Source organism: Debaryomyces fabryi, assembly GCF_001447935.2.
Source record: "Debaryomyces fabryi strain CBS 789 chromosome Unknown contig00170, whole genome shotgun sequence".
NCBI classification, from domain to species: domain Eukaryota; kingdom Fungi; phylum Ascomycota; class Pichiomycetes; order Serinales; family Debaryomycetaceae; genus Debaryomyces; species Debaryomyces fabryi.
The window spans coordinates 1-19,614 of NW_015385596.1; the positions used below are offsets into that span (position 1 = coordinate 1).

A 19,614-nucleotide genomic window follows, 5' to 3' on the forward strand; every position below is an offset into this window, starting at 1 on the left:
GGCCGGTATGGTTTCGAAGATTGCCCAGCTCTTGGTGGGTGCCATGACCCTTTTCAGTGCCAACATCAACCACGTCAACCTTGCCGGACTCGAAGTGGTGCGAATTCTTAAGGGCGTCGCCAACAACACCGGGGGCACCACCAATAACCATAACTTCAACCGCCGCCCGTCTACGTATTTCCGCGCGGTCCAGACATACCTGACCTGCGTCCAATACAGCAGGTACATGGCCGAACTAGCATACATGGTATTGATGTATGGACCCAAACCTGCGTCCTCGATAGCGCTCACGGAAATGCTTGACAAGTATACTGACGGCGAGGTTGTGTTGGAGGTCAATGCCCGCGACTACCACAAGTTGTCGGGCTACTCGCACTGTGTCAGCGCGGACGAGCGCACGCGGATCTTGGACCAGACGTTTACCGAGTCGTCCCTTCGCGACATTGACCAGCTCGTGCATTGGATCATGGACCACTGCATCAAAAGGGACTTTGACGAAAACCTTGCTGTGGCGGGGCATGAGCAGCACCAGCACCAGCATCAGCACCAGCACCAGCACCAGCCAGATCCAAGTAGTTGGGTCGACATTGAGGGCGACGCCATAGCCGCCGGCATATTGGATGAAGACGGCGACGACAACGAAGAGAACCCTGAGGTGTATTTGGAGGCCATGAATACAACAATGTCATCTGGGCCTGAAGCGTCTTTGGCAAGTTTGTACTATCCTCTCTATGGAGGCATTGCCGGCGATAATGACGAAGAGGAGGACGAAGAAGAAGAGGATACGTCGCCGTCAGCCGAGAATGCGTTTGTGGTGTATCTCGGCTATCTAGGGGCTAAGTATCCGACCAAGCAGTATTGCCGGTCGTTGAGCGGAATATGCTATGTGACCAAGATGTGCATTTTGTTGGATATCATCAAACGGGCGCGCACTCGCCGCGTGTCGCTTCGCCAGGCTGAAGATCCGTCCATTGTGGACACCGGTCTGTACCGCATATTGGCCCAGGTGCGCACCCATTATACGTATCTCGGGTTATCGTTGGCTCGGAGCGAGGGCAATCTCTTTCGCCTCAATTTTGCCACGGGAGACATCTTCAACAGCGACAACGTGGTTGTGGGCCACAAGAATATGATAAGCAAAATATTCGGCCGGTTGTACGATCTTGCACACGAAACCATTCAGGACTTGTCGAATGGCGAGGAGTTGGACTATTCGGTTGATAACGCCCGGCTCAGCGACGGTATGGTTTCGTTCACTGAATGCGTGAGAGTACCGCTGTATTCGCGATATAAGCACCGCTTGCTCTCGCTCCATAACAACAACATTGACCTGTTCCGGAAGGCGCACTCCAAATTGTCGCTTATCCTCATCACGCTCCTCCACATCCTGTGCTTGTCGGCACGTTCTACAGAGATCGACCGGTTATCGGTGGAGGGCACGTCCAAGGAATACCGCGGAGTGTACTTTCTTGGCCCCACGTTTGGCTTTTGCTACAACTATAACAAGTCGGCCAACGCCAAAGACCCCATCATCCGGGAAATCGGGCCTGAGTTGTCGTCGTTGTTTTTGTGGTATGTGCTCGTCTTCAGACGGATGTACGTCGAGCTGTCGCGCGTGGATAACAGCACCAAGTTGTACCAGTTTGACGGAATGCTGACGGACAAGATCCGATGGGGCATATCGCATTGGTTCACGTACGCCATGGATAACCAGCGCAAGTACAAGTTTTGCGAGGTGCGCCAGATCCTCAAGCGGTGCATCGAGTTCCATTATACCAAAACCGTCAGTGCAGATCTCGAGATGTACCGTCTGGTTTACGAGACCATTGCACGGACCCTGGGCCATTCAGTGGCCACGTCCACGGAGCATTACGGCACGATTGCCAATTATCCGCCCTCCGTCAACGCGGCCGACGTGCTCCGGTCCCGTCATTTGGGCCAGGTCTGGCATCGGCTGGGGTTGCGTCGGAAGTTTCTTAATTTCGAGGGTGAGGTTGTTGATCCTGTGCCTGATCCTGTTGATGTGGATGTGGATGTGGATGTGGATGCAGATGTGGCATCCGATCTTTCAATTGGCCCTGGTAGTCCTGTCTCTGAAGACGTTGAAGAGGTTGAACCTATACGCGGTGATATTGGCGGGAATCCTGTCTATGCTGATGATGAAGTTGATTCTATTTCAGATATGCTTATGGAGATTCCTCGCATATATTATAATAGGGCTGTAGGTTCTGCAGATCCCACCCCGGCTCCTTCTGCAGCTCCTCCATCCCCAGTGCCTTCTCGTTCACCATCCCCAGCTCCTGTTCCTGATCCTGTTCCTGATCCTGTTTCTGCTCCTGTTTCCGTTGAAGATGTTCCAGCAGCTCCTTCTCATCCTCCAGTTCGCTCTTCCCTGGCTCCCATCAGTGCCCCTCCAGTGTCTGTTTCTTGGAACAATTCCACCCTCTCCCCAAATCACGCTACGTCGTCCCCTTATGTTCACCAGCTCCCAGGCTATCGTCCTCCCTTCTCACCTCCCTACCACGCACCCGTTCCTCCATATTACGCTCCTGCTTCTTCTGAGTTCGCTTTACCTCCACAAGATGCATATCTAGGCGCGCCGCTATATGAAGCGCATGTGTCGCGGGAAGTGCTTCTGGAAGCGAGAAAACGCCATAGCCGAGAAAAACGGGAAAGAAAAGAGAGAAAAATGGAAAAGAAGAGGAAAGAGAAGGAAAAGATCAGTAAAAGAGAGGAAAATATCAGGAAAAGAGAGGAAAAGATTAGAAAAAGAGAGGAGAAAGAAAAGATAAGGAAAAGCGAGAAGCGAGAGAAAAAAGAAAGAAAACGGGAAGAGGAGAAAAGAGAAAAGGAAAGAGCGGCCCTAGCGTCCCCTGTCACGCCCGTAAAAACCCTAAAAGTCAAAGATGTCCATCTATATCTGTCTGCAACGAGAGGGCCGTTATACCGTAGCGAAAGCCCATCAGGGCCCTCAGGCCCGTCAGGAAGTCCTCGAGCCATGCCATCGGGTCCCCCAACGCCGAATCTGAGTGCCAGGCGGGTGTACCCTCTTATCTCTCAATCGAGCACGCAAAGGCTGGCCATTCCTGGGTCCTCTTCCCATCCATCGCGAGTGCAAAAGCCGCCTCCCAGCTCGCGCTCTTTAGGATCGCCGCCCTTGTTTCCCGAGACGCCACGCCGGTCCTTGCTTTCTCCCCAGCATCTCCGCCAAAGAATAACGGAGAGTTTGCAGGCATCGCCATTGGGAAGGTTCTTTGCGCCAGGTTCCCCCAAAAGTGGTTCTGCTCGGAAAGGGCCGAAGAGCCGAAGATCCTTAAGCAAGATTAAGCAAGATCCGGTGGTTATTTCTGATCTGGATGATCTGGGGCTGGAAGATCTGGGGCTGGATTATCTGGGGCTGGATGAAGATTAGTTAGAAATATATATATAATTGGAAAAATCCCAGAAAATTGATAAAATATATAGAAAATATAAAAAAAATTATTTGAGCCAGAAAAAAGGTGGCATAGCATAGAGAGGAGTATTTGTAGATGAAATGGGTTGTTTCCTCTTCGAATAGGCATCTATGGGGTGGTATATGGGTGGTTGAAAGTAGATTAAAATAGCAATGCTCATAACCCTGATCATGTGATGATAAGGGCTGATTAATCGATATCGTGAAATGCGAAAATCGAGATCGCGATAAAAGCGGAGCGTTGATTTATATGAATTATTTTTAGGTATAAGCAGTTTGAAGTGGGAATGAAGCGGTGAAGCGAATATAGTGTTAAAAGCGAATGAAAGCTGGGGCCAAGTAGCGTAAATTGAAGGAGAGAATGTCGTGGAGTTATTGAATTAAGAAGCCGGAAAATGATTAATCCGTTTAATTGTTTCGTTTTGAAGGGGAGAGGCGATGAGCTGGAGATATTATGGTAATGTTGGAGTTCTGGTTTGGATAAAGGTGTATCGGCAATGTGCTGGGCGTTGGCGTTATCGAGTAGGATGATTATTTCGGATAGAAAGGGTTTTGTCGTATGCCTTTAGAGTGGAATGCGATTATGAATAATCTTTTTATACCCTGCAAATGGGTGCGTCCTGGTAAATCCTATACAAAATGTGCACTCCGTGTTTTGTTTACTTTTACCGGGAGCCATGATGTCATGGCGCTTTTCTAAATCAAAACAAAAACATAATCATAATTGTTGTATTACATAAGAGACAATCATAGTATTATATAAAAAGAGAATAGCCTCACTTTTTCTTCATATGCAAACAGCAAATGGTCTACTAACCCCTCATCTCCCTTTTTAATCTATTCACAACCCATTCAGTCCACTCATTTTTAAAAGATCTCCTTCGGCTCAAACTGGACTTTGGGTTCAAAATCTTCTATTTCTCTGATGGAGGAAGGAAGATTAATAATGTCGTGCCACCGCTCGGACATCATTTGTTGTGCCTCAACAATACTGTTGTCATATTCTCTGCTGTTGGTCTTCTCATAACTATTGAGTGCAACTACAGGTCCATGCCCTGCTTGCATTTCTAAGAATTTATAGATAAATGTCGAACTTAATTTACTGGTGCTTGACACATTCTTCTTAACAAACTGCACCATGATCTGCCTCCAATCTCTTATTCCCAACCTTTTCTTGAAGAATATCGTACTCATTGACATGAAAAGAGCATACATATCTTCTTGTTGAACGATCCCGCTTCCAATATCAACAAATAAGTATCTAGTGCATCTTTCTTGTAACTTCTCCCATTTTTCTTTATTTCTGTCTATTTGCTTCAATTGTTCCATTACTTTGAGCTCATAATATCTAATATAATTAATGTAGAAGAAGACAACCTTAGAGACAATAATGGGATATCCTCTTGATATTAGTTTACTCTTGTTGCTAACATTATCTGTTTTGTTATAGGTATATGTGCACAACATTTTCCCTCCGCGGAAAAATATATTTCTCTTTACGTCATTGAATTGTAACACGAGAACCTCGGTCATTCTGAATGGAAGACCTCCTGTGAAGTACATCATTAAAATGATGATTTTATTTAGTTTAAAAAAATTGAAACAAAGAGCTTTTTTCAAATTATCAGGTGAATCAAAATTAACAAACGGAAGCTGTGTTCTGTAGGCGTGGAGAGGCATAAAACACGATGTTGCTGAATAAAATTCCAGATCGTAGTTTTCCTCAATAAAATCTAGCAAGTTGAACCCTGGTGATAATATTGGTGTTAATGTATTACAGAATCTTCTCACAAGAAAAATAACAAATTCCGGTATATCTGATAAATGAATTTCAGTGTCTCGGTATAACATGGTAGAGTATTTTCTTGTGAAGAATACATCATAGTAATTAGAAGCAATTGTTCTAAATTCAAAGAGTTTGCATTTCATGATTTTTAGAAGTTTATAAACAGTGGTGTAATCTTCACTAGCTTTGAAGCGGGCCTTGTATTCTTTTTCTAAATTCTTTTGATTTTCGTGACAGTAATTAATTAATTCTAATTTCATTACAAATTGTGTTGCATCAAATAAATGCTGAATGCCACTTTCATCACGTAAACTAAAATTCACTGGTTCGAGGTGATTAATCCACAATGCAACTATAAATGGTGAACTAACAAATTTAAATCCAACGGGATTTATTTTGGTGAAGATTAAGTGATTATCAACGTAGTTTGTTATCACTTCAATGCTATCAATAGACTCAATGTTTTCATCAATGTTTTGTAATTTGAAATAACCTAGTTCTTGTAGTTTGAACATTGTATACAAGATTTTAAATACTATATTTGTATACATTGTAACCGTTTGTTGCCGAACATTACGGAATTTTCTAAATAAACTGTGACCAACCTGGTGGTCTTTTTTAGCAAATTCACTAATTTTTCCCATCCGATCCACCAAAGCCTGTCTTAATTCGTGAACCGTTTCTGACTCTTGAGATAACTGTAATAATAGTGATCCGAAATCCTTTCGATACTTATCAAGTATATTTTCTTTAAAATTAACATCTTCCAAATACTTATTCCCCCCTAGAATATATTCAGTCAATTCCCTTGTTAGCTGGGGTTTATTTAATTTGTTAACAATTGAACTAGGTATGTCTGGAAATTCATGAGAACTGATTATTTTGATATATGACAGACTAATCTTATGGCCTTGGACAGTTACGAAATGACATCTGTTACTGCATACTTCCTTTGTGGATGGCTTAAAATGTTTAACATGATGCAATCGTTTTGAAAGCATCGAACAATCTGGACAATGTTTGAGGGTGTAAAGCGTTGCATGTTGAATTGGTCTTGTCAAGAAACCACTACGAACTCCAGTGTAATTCTTATCACCAATAATTTTCAGTATCCTGAGTCTAGTGGATTCATTCTTCAATACCCTTGTGGTCGAATTCAATTCTATATACCACTTATTTGATCTATGAATATCGAGTATAGATCCTGTATTGGATTTAACTACAATTTTAGCCCAGTTATCAAAGCGGTAACCATTAACGGCTAGTAATTCTTCTATTGCCTTTTCTTCATCCTCAGGAGATAGGTGTTCTGTGTATGTCCCCGTTTCTGTCCTTGGAGGTGGTGATATAGAATTTCTTCTATTTCTATTGACTAATTCCTTTACGGCTTTATCAGGCTCCTCGGCTGTTTGTATATTTTCGTAATCCAGGTTATTTTCATTTTCATTTTCTTGCATTTCTTCATATTCTTGCATTTCCTCCATTTCTATGTTGTTGTCGCTTTCATTTCCCACTTCATTTACGTTTGCAATGTTAGGCTGGCTATCAATATCTATCATATTGTTATACATATTATTATCTGCAGAAATGTGTGCTAATACCTCGGTCTTAAAATTTTCAGATTCAACGTCATATTCATTAGAAGAGTCATTCGAAGATGAGTCTGCAGCTATGGTAGCCTGGGAGTCCATAAGCATATTCTCGTTCTTCGCTCTAAAATTCCAACCTACTGTTCTTTCAGATACTAAATTCTCAATTCTACTATTATCGCCTTCTTTATCTCGACTATTGTCACTTATATTATCATCAATATGATGCCGTACTTCAAAATTTTGATCTGGCAATAAAGCTGGTTGCTCAATCTCTGGAGAAAGTATTTGAAACGCTCCTTTCAATTCTTTGTTATTATTCAATTCCTTGGTAATTTTCTTTTGTTTCCGCTTTCTGTGACGACATTTTCGACAAGTCTTCATCTGACTAGCCGTTTTCTTTTCTTTTCCACAACTACTGCATATCATCATGTTGATTCAAGTTATATTACACACTTTAACAAAATATAATATTTTTAGTTGAATTTTTTATTTGTTTTACCTTTCAAATATCTCGTTACCTGTTACAAAAAAAAAAAAAATAAACAATCGAAATTGAAGTTGTTTAATGAAAAAGCATTGTTAAGTAACTATCATGCGTGGCTGGTATATAGACATGTACAATGTCGTCCTAGTTCGATTCGTGGATGCGAGTTGGGCCTAAAACGAAGAACATTTCAATGCGGGTTATATATGAAAAAACTACACTGTTGACTTACACAAAAATATGCGCGACAATAGAAAACTGCAGTGTTGATAATTAGACTTCAATACGATTCACATTTCTTATATTGGACCTCATGGTCTGAGGCTGATATATAGCATATAAAAGGCCGAATACTACCCGAACACGAAAAAAAACAGTGGTAATGTAGAAATCTTGTTTTTGTCAAGTTGTAACCATTTCAAATCTCAGTTAATTTATAAATATATTCCATTATCTTCCAGATTGAACAAAAATAATAAAGTTGTTTTATTCCAATGAAATTTTCTCAAAATACTATATATTATATAAATTATTGAAATAAGGAGACTATCAGTTTATATCTCCAAAGTTAATGCTGTTATAAGTGTTGCAATTATCAGGTTAGTTTCTTGTTAAATCGCACACATAGACTAATAATAGGTGGGCGTGCACACAGTATACTCGCTTGTCTCTGAGTCGCTCACATATAACCTCAAAGTGTGCATATAAGGTTAATTTTCGTCGAACAAAAGTTGATGTGCTGTTCTTTAACAAAAAATAATTATTTATGTACCTAATCAAGCATGGAGCTGCATGGAATAAGAATTGTTGCCGTGGAAGATGTTTCAGTATTTATTTTTCGGGCCAAAATTATAAATCCCTTATCAAACAAATTCATTACTCAATTTTTACCTCAAATCATTCCCATCACTGAAGAAAGACAAGCAGTATTAGGCGAAATCAAAAACCATTTCAAATCTCATTCAAAAGAGCACTACTTGAGAAAACGTATTATACCCATTGGTGACTCAGAAATTCCTGAAGTCAAGGAGTGTAAGCTAAATATCTGTACCCTTTGTTTTGACCATTGTTCTAAGCGTCACATCAACGAGCATCTTAAAAAGGTTCATCATATATATAATAAGTTTCTCCAGCACACATTAGCTACACTGGGGTATGTGATTCCCAACCAGAACAGAACTATGTCCTATCTCTATCGCAAAACGGTATTTTCGGCTGAACCTATTGATATGCTTGACTTGGGTAGTTCCGTTCCCAAAGATAACAGTGAGGATAAGTTTTTGCGGTATATTCACGCCGAGGACTACGAAGGAAAGGGGTATGCCCAATATCTTGCAGGCGAGAACGAAATGGAAAGCGGTCCAGTTATTGCAGCGATCGAGACATATATGATGAAAAGAAGGGACCACATGAGAGCCAGCCACAGCATATTCAGTAAAATGAGTGCAATGAAAATATTGAAGCCAAAATACTTGTATCCGACAAGAGTGTTATATGCAAAGTTGGCCGGCCGGTTTTTCTATACGTTTGCAAAGTATAGCGGTAATGCCACAATCGAAGAGGTTATTCATAGACCAACGCCACTGCTGGTCGAACAAGCCATGCATATCATGATGCAGACCTACGTTCTAGTTGCCAGGGATCCAAGCGAGAAATTCTTGCAAGCCGTATTTATATCATTGATGGTTGCAGATGATACGTTTGCTGAATCAACTGTCCGAGCAAAAACATTCGACGCTATCAACTATTGTCTCAAGTTAGCCGCCTCTGATTATATGGCCGCCAACAACAATGTAACTGATGTTTTACTGGCATGGTACGAGACAGTGTACTCCGAGTTTGAGCACTACAGAAGTGTTCACCATAGGTTTAACATGACTATTCCAGCTTTTAAAACAAGAGTAGATGAAATGGATATCCGGAAAGCAACTATTGGGGCAGTCAAGTTTAGTATCGATGATCTCAGCAAGTTGGTTCGATGTTTAGTTAGAGACTACCACAGGCAGGTTGAAGCCTTACTTCCGAGAGGCGTAATTATGGTTGACGCCTTTTACGAAGAGTTCAAACGGAATGCGGCAGAGTTATTCAACTGTAAGGATAGAGGGTACAGTGTGTTTTTTGGAACACCAGCTATTAACGACAGAGCGGCCAAATGTCTATTTCGGTTTAGGGATGCCTTAGGAGAGCTCTGGGATAATGCTGAATACATGAAAATCATATTGAACAAATTAATGAAGTTGAATTTAAATATATTGATATGCATTATGATAACTTGCGGGAGTCCCTTTCGAATATCCGAGCTCTATACTTTGACTTTTGCCAATACCGTAAGTATGGCTCGGACGATGTATTTTTCAAACGGACTCATCCAATTGAATATACATTACAACAAAACTACCCACAACACGTTGAAGTATTCCAATCATACGAAGGTATTGCCAGAAGAGGTATCAAAGATTGTGATTCATTATGTTTCAGTGGTGAGATATTTGGAGATTGCCATTTCCGAGAGACATGGAACGGACGAGATATCAAGGAAATTCAGCGAACCCTCATACCTGGAGGACACAGACAATGACGAGTCGGATAAAGACAACAACGAAAAAAGTATAAATGCGATGGAGAATCAGTCAAGAAAGGCTATGTTTCGAACACTAGTATTCCTATCCCCATTAGGTTTGAGAAAAGGTGGACAGGCATTTGCATTTCTAGAACGAGTAAGCGAAAAGTATGTAGGTGAACGGTACACCTCACGACTTATGCGTCAAGCACTAGTACACTTCACGAGGTTGCTTTTAGCTGAGAGCAAATTTCGTGATACGGGATTTCTCCATCGTATAGATAGGCTCGCAGGTCATTCGACAACCACGGCCGATATGCAATATGGAGTGACACATACGAATTCGATGCTACCAAGCGTTCCTGTCAATAATATTGATATTCGTATTGCTTTGGAATGGCATAGAATATTAGGTTTAGGAGAAAAGGATGTAAAACCCCTTCAACAGAAAGAAAACCGGGTGTTATTGAAGGAGATTATGTCGCAGTATTATATTGGGCGCGAAGAAATATACGCCATAGGACAGCGTCTTTATAAAAATTTCAGTATTGGCACGTTGGAGCATTCGCATATGTTGTATGATGCATGTAATTCTGTGAGTGATATATTGGTAGTTAGTCCCACGGGGTCGGGGAAGAGCAATGCATTCAAATTTCCAATTTTGGCGGAAAAAAAGCTAAATCTTCCGTTCGTTAGCTTCATTATAAGTCCATTTATCGGTTTGCTTGAGGATATGAAAGAAAAGTTTTCTGATTTGCAAGAGCTAGCAGTAGAGATTTTTGACTCTGAAAAGGAATATGAGTATTATACTACGTGCGACGTTATCATCGTTCAGTTGGAAAAAGTGAAGGAGGCAGAGGGTCTAGTGCGGTATTTGCATCTGGAAAAAGTCTTCAAATATATCAGACGGTTGGTTTTAGACGAGGCGCATATTATAATGGAGCATAGACCATTTCGTGCGGCGAGCATCATGAAAATCGTAGAGATTTTTAGAAATGATATCCCCAAGCTATTTCTTTCTGCAACTTTTCCCAGACTGTTTGAATCCAGAATATGCAGAATGTTTGAAATAAAGGATTGGAGAGTTCATCGTGGGGAGACGATCCGTAGGAATATCGGCCATATTGTTGTGCATGACATGTTTGATGTGACGAGGGCGGTGAAGCAGATATACGAATCCGAAATAAAACCCAACCAAACGAAAGGAATTGTGTTTGTATATAAACGTAGTTTGGGGATAGAGTTGGCTCAGGATTTGAAGTGGTTGTTATTCCATGGAAATATGTTGTCAGAAGAAAAGGGCAAGGCGTATAGGGAATTTGCCAAGCTCGAAGAAGGTATGATAATTGCAACGTCTGCGTTTAGTCACGGAGTAGATTTAAGAGGAATCAGCCATGTAATAACGGTCGGCCAAATTATTAATATTATGGATTTCCAGCAAGTAGTGGGTCGTATGTGGCGGGGCGAGCCAGATAAGATTGGCCGATCATATATTTTGTTGCTGCCGGGCAAGAAGCATGAGTCTATAACGCCATCAGTATGTGTTAATGGAGCTTTGTCTAGTCATTTAGATGGAAAAGAAGAGGAGAATTGTAGGTCCCTAGGTTGTGTAAGCTGTTCTGTATGTGATGAGTCCAAAAGAATCGATGTTGGTGCTTTCACCCACGATTCATTAAATTCAGATGAAGAAATGGAAGTCGAAGTGATAGAAGTTGAGGATTCCGGGGCTGAATTATCTGAATTGCAAGTGAACTTTCGAGAGTGCCAGTTTAATATCCTCAAATTATATGGATTGATGCCTAAAAAAGAGCAGGTTGCCGATTCATTAGGAGTGTATACCAATGTATTCTTCTCGACGGTCATCAATCATGGCCTTATTATAGATTCAGCAGTTTGCCATGGTTGTCTATTATCTAATTTTCATGCTCATAGACTAGAACCGAGCCATAAATCGCTGAAATCTAATCAGTGTTCGTTGACGCCGCTTCTTCATGCCTTTGTCATATTTGTTCTATGCGAGAATGATAATGGAAAGGCCCATTTGGAAAGCATGATGATGTCACCCAATCTCAGTAGCATTGTGATCAGAGGATTTGAAGATCTTATCTTAGATCTGGGTGGAAAGTATGCAAATATGGCCAGAAGCTTGATGAGTGGTTCAGCTATTGAAAGAAATCATTTGAAATTTAGTTGGGAGAAAGTGCGTAAGGCCAGTGCTTATTTAAAGAATCCTTCAGCTGATGAGGTCCAATTAGTTTACGGATCAAATGAGGCGGTGTCCGAGCTTAGTAGAGTCACGCTTGACGCATTGGAAATAGCATGCCGATTTCGGTTTAAATCTATAAATGGGGATAAGGTGCGTGGTTTCTGTTATGGATGCTGGGGTCGGGTGTTTCATGAAGATCCAAATGATTGTCATAGAGGATTAATGGCAAGAATATTAATTCATTCTTATTATGAAGAGTTGCTGTTGAAAAAGTATTGTATTGAGAGATGCTTAAGGCTTGAGTATCCTAGTGTATGCCATCTAGTGGATCTTATGGCTTTCCGGGAAGAAGATAATTTGCCGCTATTCTATGATTATGTAGATTGGTTGTTGGGCCGAATGGAGGATAAGGGTGTATTGTGTCTGTGATATTTATATATTGTTTTGTCGGTAAGCGTTTAGATATTCGTTTTGTGTTTTAGTTAGGGAATTTGTGTAGTGATTAGAATATGAGCTAAAGCGTTGGCATGGCTCAAAATTTAAAATTAATCGAAATGCGAATTTTGGATAAATTGTAGAATAGAATATGGAAATATGATGGGATAAATGTTGAAAAAGTGGTCGGAGTGATTGAAAAAGCTTGTTTTAGCAATGAGAGGCCGAAATAAGTTAATAGATGGAGCGGTTGGAAGAAAGTAATATTTGCAGGATTATATAGTGTTGGTTAATTTTGAGAAAAAAGTGAAATCTAAAATGAGCAGTTTTTGTAAAGTAGGAGAAAATAGGATATAATTGGAGTATTTGGGGTAAGAGGAGTATTATATAGGAAGGAGAATGCCATATTCAATAGGGAGAAGATTTTATATTGAATAATTAGGATAAGTCGTGGTGATTTTGTGTAATAATAAGATAATAAGAAACGGAATTGAGAGCGAGAGTGAGAATTGTGAATATAATCAGGTGATATGAATCATGTGCGTATATAGCTGCGATATGAATGCGAAGCGAGAAGTAGCAGAAATGATATTGCGCGGGTAGAGCGATGTTTTAATTGAAATGTATTTAGGGCGTTGCGATGATGTCGATATGTTAATGGCGTCGTGATGAGGTGTAGGATAAATTATTGTTTAGGATTATTTTAATATTTGTAGTTGATGATTGAATCGATTGAAAAAGCGAAGAATTTGTAGAGAGTTGGTGGTAAGCCGTCGGGTGGGCGTTATGTTGGGAATATTTAAGCGTTAAGAGGATTAATTTTGGAGATTGATGGATTATTTAGGCGAGTTGAGCTAGTCGTATTGGCGTAGTGAAGAGAAGATGAATGATTATGGATGATAATCGGGGAATTAGAAGGAGAATGTATGATTTGGTTAGTTGATTGAGAAGTGATTAAGCCTTTTTTATGGAGAGATAATGAAAGGGGTTTTATAGTGGGATTATAAAGCGTTATTTAATTGAATGCATATAAATAAGGCGATGATTAGATTATTTGAAAGATGTAAGAATAGAAAGATAGCGGTTATCGTGAATAATTTTATTGGGATAAAAGATGTTAATGATTATTGAATTGTTGATATAAAAGAATTATGAAAGGAAGTAGAATATTAGGAGATGAAAATGAAGTGGTAATAAGTTATGAGTTAAATAATGAAGTATGAGATATGAGGGTGTTGGATTAAATGTATGAATTTTTAGATTATTGAATAGTTGATATGAGTTGAGATTTATGGTGTGGAATAAGAGGGGTTGATATCGTAGTGAGGGTTGAGAGATGTGAGAGATGTGATGAAAATATTGGTGTTTAGAGGGGGAATTTATATTGAAGGGTTGAGCTTATGAGCTTTATTAATAATGAGAGAAATATGGGCGTAAAGATATTAAAAAGGTGAATAATATATATAGTTGATGATATGATATATTTGGGAGAAATGAATGATTTATTTTAGGCAGATAAGGGATAATGAGTAAAATTGAATTAATAAAGAAGATTATTTAATAGAATTGGATATAGGTAATGAGATAATATGAGAATGTAGTGTAGGATGTTGAAAAATGGAAGTTTATCGATAATTATTGGTGATGGGGTGATAAGGTTGATTGTTTGGGAGGGGTGAGGGATGATAGTTGATAGAGAAGATATGAAGGGATTGAATATTTTAGGTGTGGATAATAATAAGGATGAGTAGATTATGTAAGAGGAATATATATTTAGAGAATAGAAGAGTAATATGAATGGGTTGTTGAGAGCTTAGTGAAGTAATAGGGCTTATTATTTTAATTTTATATTGATATTTATGGCGTTGTGATGGAGTTGGGTTATATTGATATTTATGGCGTTATGATGGAGTTGGGTTATATTGGAATATAAAAGATTAAGTATTGTTGATGAGGTTTAGTATTTGAAGAGAGTTGAAAGAATAAAGGAGGATATTAGGGTAAAGAAGGTTAATGGGAAGAAGAAGAAAATATTGGATTTTAAATTTGGCGTTATATAGTTTTGAGATTATAAATAGTAAGAGAGAAGTATTATATGAATATATATGCGGCGGAAGGTATAAAATTAAATAGTAATAGGATGAGATTATGGAGTTTTAAATTGGTGCGAAAATAGAGATGAAATTAGAAATGAATTGAGTGCGAAATTAAAGGAGATATGAGGGAAGAGTATGTAGATGGAATTGAAGGGTATGTTGATATTTGTTAATGTATATGAATTGGATAAAGAATGGATTTAGTTTATATTGAAGGGAGTTGAAATGGTTTATGATAAAGAATTGATTAGTAAATATTGGAGAGAGCTTTGAAATTGTTGGTTTAATAAGTTTAATGGATATATTGAATGAATTGAATGGTAAGCTTATAAGGTTAATTAAGTGTTTAAGAAGAGAAAATGTGTTAGGATATGTGTGAAGTAAGGAAATATTTTAAAAGGATTATATAAAGATAAAGGGGTTATATATTATTAAATGGGAATTGTATTGGAATTATTTTGTGAAATGTATTTGTGCGTTTTGTGTGATTTAGGAATTTATGATGATTAGAGCGAAAATATATAAAATATGAGAATAATTTTGAGAGTGCGATGATATTGAGAGGTTATATTGATGAGGGTATTGAGATTTAGGATTGATTTAAAATTTTGTGTTTTATAATTTAAGGAGAAGAAATGAAGCTAAGTATATTAAGGAATTAGAAATAATTTGGAGATATAAAATGTTTAGTTTTAGTGTAGGGGTTGATTTGGATGTAGATTATAAGAGGATATATGTATGAGTTAATATATGAGAGATAAAGAAATAAATGGAGGGTGGGATTTGAAGTTTTTAGTGGGGTATTATGTTGGGAGGGTTATGTTTTATTATGAAAAGATGGGAGATGGAAGAAAAATGTATTATGAGGATTTAGAAAGGAATAATTGAATATAGAATAGTAGAGAGGGAGAAGAAATGAGTATATTAATTGAAGATATTATTAAGAGGGTTAAGATGAAATTGATATAGGAAATTAGAGGTATTATAAAGAAGTGATGGTAATGTTTATATTTGAGTTATAATTAGTTGATTTGAATAGATAAGTGGTATGTAATAGAGAAAAGGAATGAAATAAGAAATGTATTTATAGGATGCTATATTGAAGAGAAGTTATAGATTGGTTGAATATAAGAATGGAGAGCGAGATGTTGATGAAAAGAGATATAAGAGGGTATTTTGTTAAGGGTAATTTAGAGAGAGATGAGTAATAGAAAAGTATATTTGGTATTATTGAAGAGATGGATGATATTTATTGAAAAGGGGAAGTTGTATTTTGAAGATTTGGAGGAAGTGAGAAGTTTAATTATGGTAATGCAGATTGGAAGTATTGGAATTTTGTTGGATTATGGAAAATATAAAAGGTATTGTAATGGGTGAATTGATAGTTATATATTTTGAGGAATGATGTGAGAATGGTTTGTTGGGGAGTATTAAAAGAGGATTAGAATGATTATTTTAAAGGGTGATGAAGGAAGGAAAGTATTATGAGAAGAGAGTAAATTATAAAATGAAATAGAATAAGATTATTTATAAGAATATATGAAAGGGCGTTATGATGAGTGGGAGAATAAGAGGATTTAAATTGAGAATTTGTAAAAATAGAAGGCGGTGGAGGAAAGACTAGAGAGGGGGTTTGATGAATAGAAATAATAATTAAGATGAAGAGAAGTATAATTTAGATAAAGTGGTTGATATTTTATAAAGGATGGTTAATTTGATTGAAAGGGTAATATTAGTATATTATGAGATGTTGATTTTGTAATATTTGATTAGAGAATTGAAATGAAGTAATATAGAATATTTGAAAGATAAATATTTTATGGATTATTTTGAGTTGATGGAGGGGTTTTGATGAAGAATGAAGGAAAAAGAGAATAAGAAAATAAAAAGGAATATGGTATTTATATGGAATGATAATTAAGGAAGAATTAAAAGATTAGAATATGAATTGAAGATGGAGCGAAAAGTGGATATTAAATATAGATATAGGTAGATATTTATGGGAGGAGATATAAAGGAAAAATTATATGGGAATTTAGATAGAGGGGGTATTATGATAGTAGGGTTAAGAAATAATATATGAGTAAGAATTTTGGATTGGAGAGGTAAATGAGAAGAGATAAATAGTAAATTGAATGGTAAGGAGAATATAAAGAGTTTTGATATATAATAGAAGGAAAATGTGGAATGGGATATGAATGGAATATGAATGGAATATGAATGGAATAAAGAAGTTATTATTATGATATTTTTTGATAAAATAGGTAAGGTTATGGTTATGAGATAAGGATGGGTATGTATAAGATTATATGAAGGAGATATGTGGGTTAATTTAGAAGAGGTTTTTATAATAAGAAATATATGAAGAGATGGAATGAGAGATGCGTAATATGTATTGTATGATAAAGGAGGTAATAAATATAGATTTATAGAAAGGAAAGGAAAGTAAATTGTTAAAGAATTGATATTTATTGGAGGGGTTAGAAAAGGAGGGGAGTTGTGTTGAAGGTATGAGTTATTTTATTTATAGTTTGAAATGGTTATTGGAGAGAATTGAATAGAGTTTATTATAAATGAAAGAAATGATTAATTTTAAGGAATTGAAGAAATTATAAGAGGGTGTTGTGATGAAGAAGTGTTATGAGGATTATATAAAGAGGGAGGGGAGGAATGAGAGGTATATTTAGGAGTAGATATTGAAGTATGTTATTTATTGAAAAGCGTATGATGGATAATATTGATTTGTGTTATGGTAATGGAGGAGGAATATATTTAAATTTTGTAGAGTGATTTGAGTATGAAAATAGAATTGTGGAATGGGATATGAATGGAATAAAGAAGTTATTATGATGATATGTTTTGATAAAATAGATAAGGTTGTGGTTATGAGATTAAGTATAAGATTATATGAAGGAGATATGAGATATATGAAGAGAGTTATGGAATGAGAGGTATTTGAATAAATAGTTATGGTAATGAATAAGTAGTTATAATAAGAAGAAGAATTTAAAAAAGAATATGAGTTATGAAATATATATTTTTAAGATGATAGATAATAGAAAAATAAAGGATTATTTATCTGGAGGGAGTGAAGTATATTGAGGAATGTATTATAAATGAAGAATAATAGAAGAAGATATGATGAGATATGATGATAAATGAATGATTGATAGATGTGTTATTTTAATGATATGAAAAGAGAATGGAGAGAATTAGATAGAGAGAAGTATTGAGGTATAGAAATGAGAAGTATTTTATGGATTGAGAGGGTGTTAATTAGAAATATATGAAGGAAAGGAGATGGTATGAGAAAGATTGTTAATGTTGATGTAAGATAAGAGTGAATATTGAAATGAATAAGATGTTATTTTGAAATATTGAAATTAAATTAGAAGAGGAAAATAGGGAATATATATATGAATAGAATAAGATAGATATATATGGTAGAAATATATTAGAGGTGAGAGTTTGGTTTGTTTAATGGTGAGTGAATTATGTTTTATATATATTATCGAGAGGGTGAAATGAGGAATTGAAATGAGGAATTAAAATGAGGAATTAAAATGAGGAATTAAAATGAGGAATTAAAATGAGAAATTAAAATGAGAAATTATTTTATGGATTGGGAGGGTGTATTTTTATAAGGATTATATTATGAAGGAGGAAGATATGTATTTATTATGGATGGAGATGAGTGTTATATGAAGGAATATTGAGGAAGTGTTATATTAATTGGGAGATATGATATTTAGGAAATGATTATGAAGGAGAAGTAGATGAAATGAATAAAGAAAAAGAAGATTGATTTAGAAAATAGAGTGAAAATGAAAGGATTGAATATGGAGTATTATTAGGTAGTGTATATTTATATGATGGAAATGATTAGAAAGGGAGTTATGATGGTTATTGGTAAGGGAGTTGGGGGTGAAGTATTAGAGGGGGAGTTATATATATTATAAGAAGGGGGGATTATTTAAGAATCGATGAGTATTTATGAAGGAGAATTGATGAATTTATGAAGGAGATTTGATGGATAATTAGTTGAAGATGAGAATTAGTTGGGAGTAAGGATTGGAATTTGAAATGGAATGTAGATGGATTATTGAAAAGGAGGGGGGTGGGGATGGTTTATTGTTAGAGGTTGAAGATTATGATTATTTGAAAGGGAGTTGAGATGGAATATGGGGGAGAAGTAGTAGAGAAGTAGTAGAGAAGTAGTAGAAAAGATATGTGGAAGTTGATTGAAGAATGGAGATGGGATGATTATTGGAGAGGGAGTTGGGGTAGAATATTGGTGAGGAAGTTGTGGTAGAATATTGGAGAGGAAGTTGTGGTAGAATATTGGAGAGGGAGTTGGAGTAGAATATTGGTGAGGGAGTTGTGATGAAATATTGAAAGGGGAGTCGGAGTAGAGTATATGAGATGATATTTGTATTATTTGATTTTGATTGGAATGAGAGATTGAAGTATTTTGAAAAGTGGATAGTTAGGGAAGGGAAAGGATTGGTAGAGTATTTGATTTTAGTAGAAGGAGGAATATGGAGAGGAGAATGGAGAGGAGTATTGGGAGTTGGGTATTGTAATATTTGGAATAGGAATTGAGAGAGGGAATAGGTTGATTAGAAGAGAGAATTAGTGGAGGAATGAAGTATTGGATTAGATAATGGATTAGATATTGGGGAGTTGATTTGAATTTGAATATGGAAAGAATAAAGGAGAGGGTGTTTTGGTGGTTGTGAAAGAAGGTTTTTTATTATTTTATAGTGGATTAGGGATAAAATGGGAGAAATGGAGAGAATGAGAGAAGGAAAGAGATAGAAATAGGTGATTTTATAAGGATATGGATAAAATGGGGTGAGAATTTTGAGTTTATTAAGGGTGGATGGGTCTTTGATACATAGTCAACACAGGAAAGGGGCGGGTGTGAGTACGCACGTTGTCTGAGGGGTGTAGGGGGGCCAATGAAGGTGTTGTGGGTGCACAGCAGCAGAGGCGGGCCGG

The 19,614-nt window shown here is 37.2% G+C and overlaps 3 protein-coding genes across 3 annotated transcripts; 2 read left to right on the forward strand and 1 right to left on the reverse strand.

Annotated features, from left to right (window-relative positions):
- Positions 1-1,801: 1,801 nt before the first annotated feature.
- On the forward strand, positions 1,802-3,412 carry AC631_05100 (uncharacterized protein; the record flags this gene model as incomplete). The annotated part of the gene is made up of 1 exon (XM_015613929.1): positions 1,802-3,412. One exon carries the CDS (start codon positions 1,802-1,804, stop codon positions 3,410-3,412), a length of 1,611 nt encoding a protein of 536 aa, XP_015465241.1.
- A 909-nt stretch (positions 3,413-4,321) lies between these two features.
- On the reverse strand, positions 4,322-7,261 carry AC631_05101 (uncharacterized protein; the record flags this gene model as incomplete). The annotated part of the gene is made up of 1 exon (XM_015613930.1): positions 4,322-7,261. The coding sequence occupies one exon, from the start codon at positions 7,259-7,261 to the stop codon at positions 4,322-4,324; it is 2,940 nt and encodes a 979-aa protein (XP_015465242.1).
- An 837-nt stretch (positions 7,262-8,098) lies between these two features.
- On the forward strand, positions 8,099-12,511 carry AC631_05102 (uncharacterized protein; the record flags this gene model as incomplete). The annotated part of the gene is made up of 1 exon (XM_015613931.1): positions 8,099-12,511. One exon carries the CDS (start codon positions 8,099-8,101, stop codon positions 12,509-12,511), a length of 4,413 nt encoding a protein of 1,470 aa, XP_015465243.1.
- Between the last annotated feature and the right edge of the window lie 7,103 nt (positions 12,512-19,614).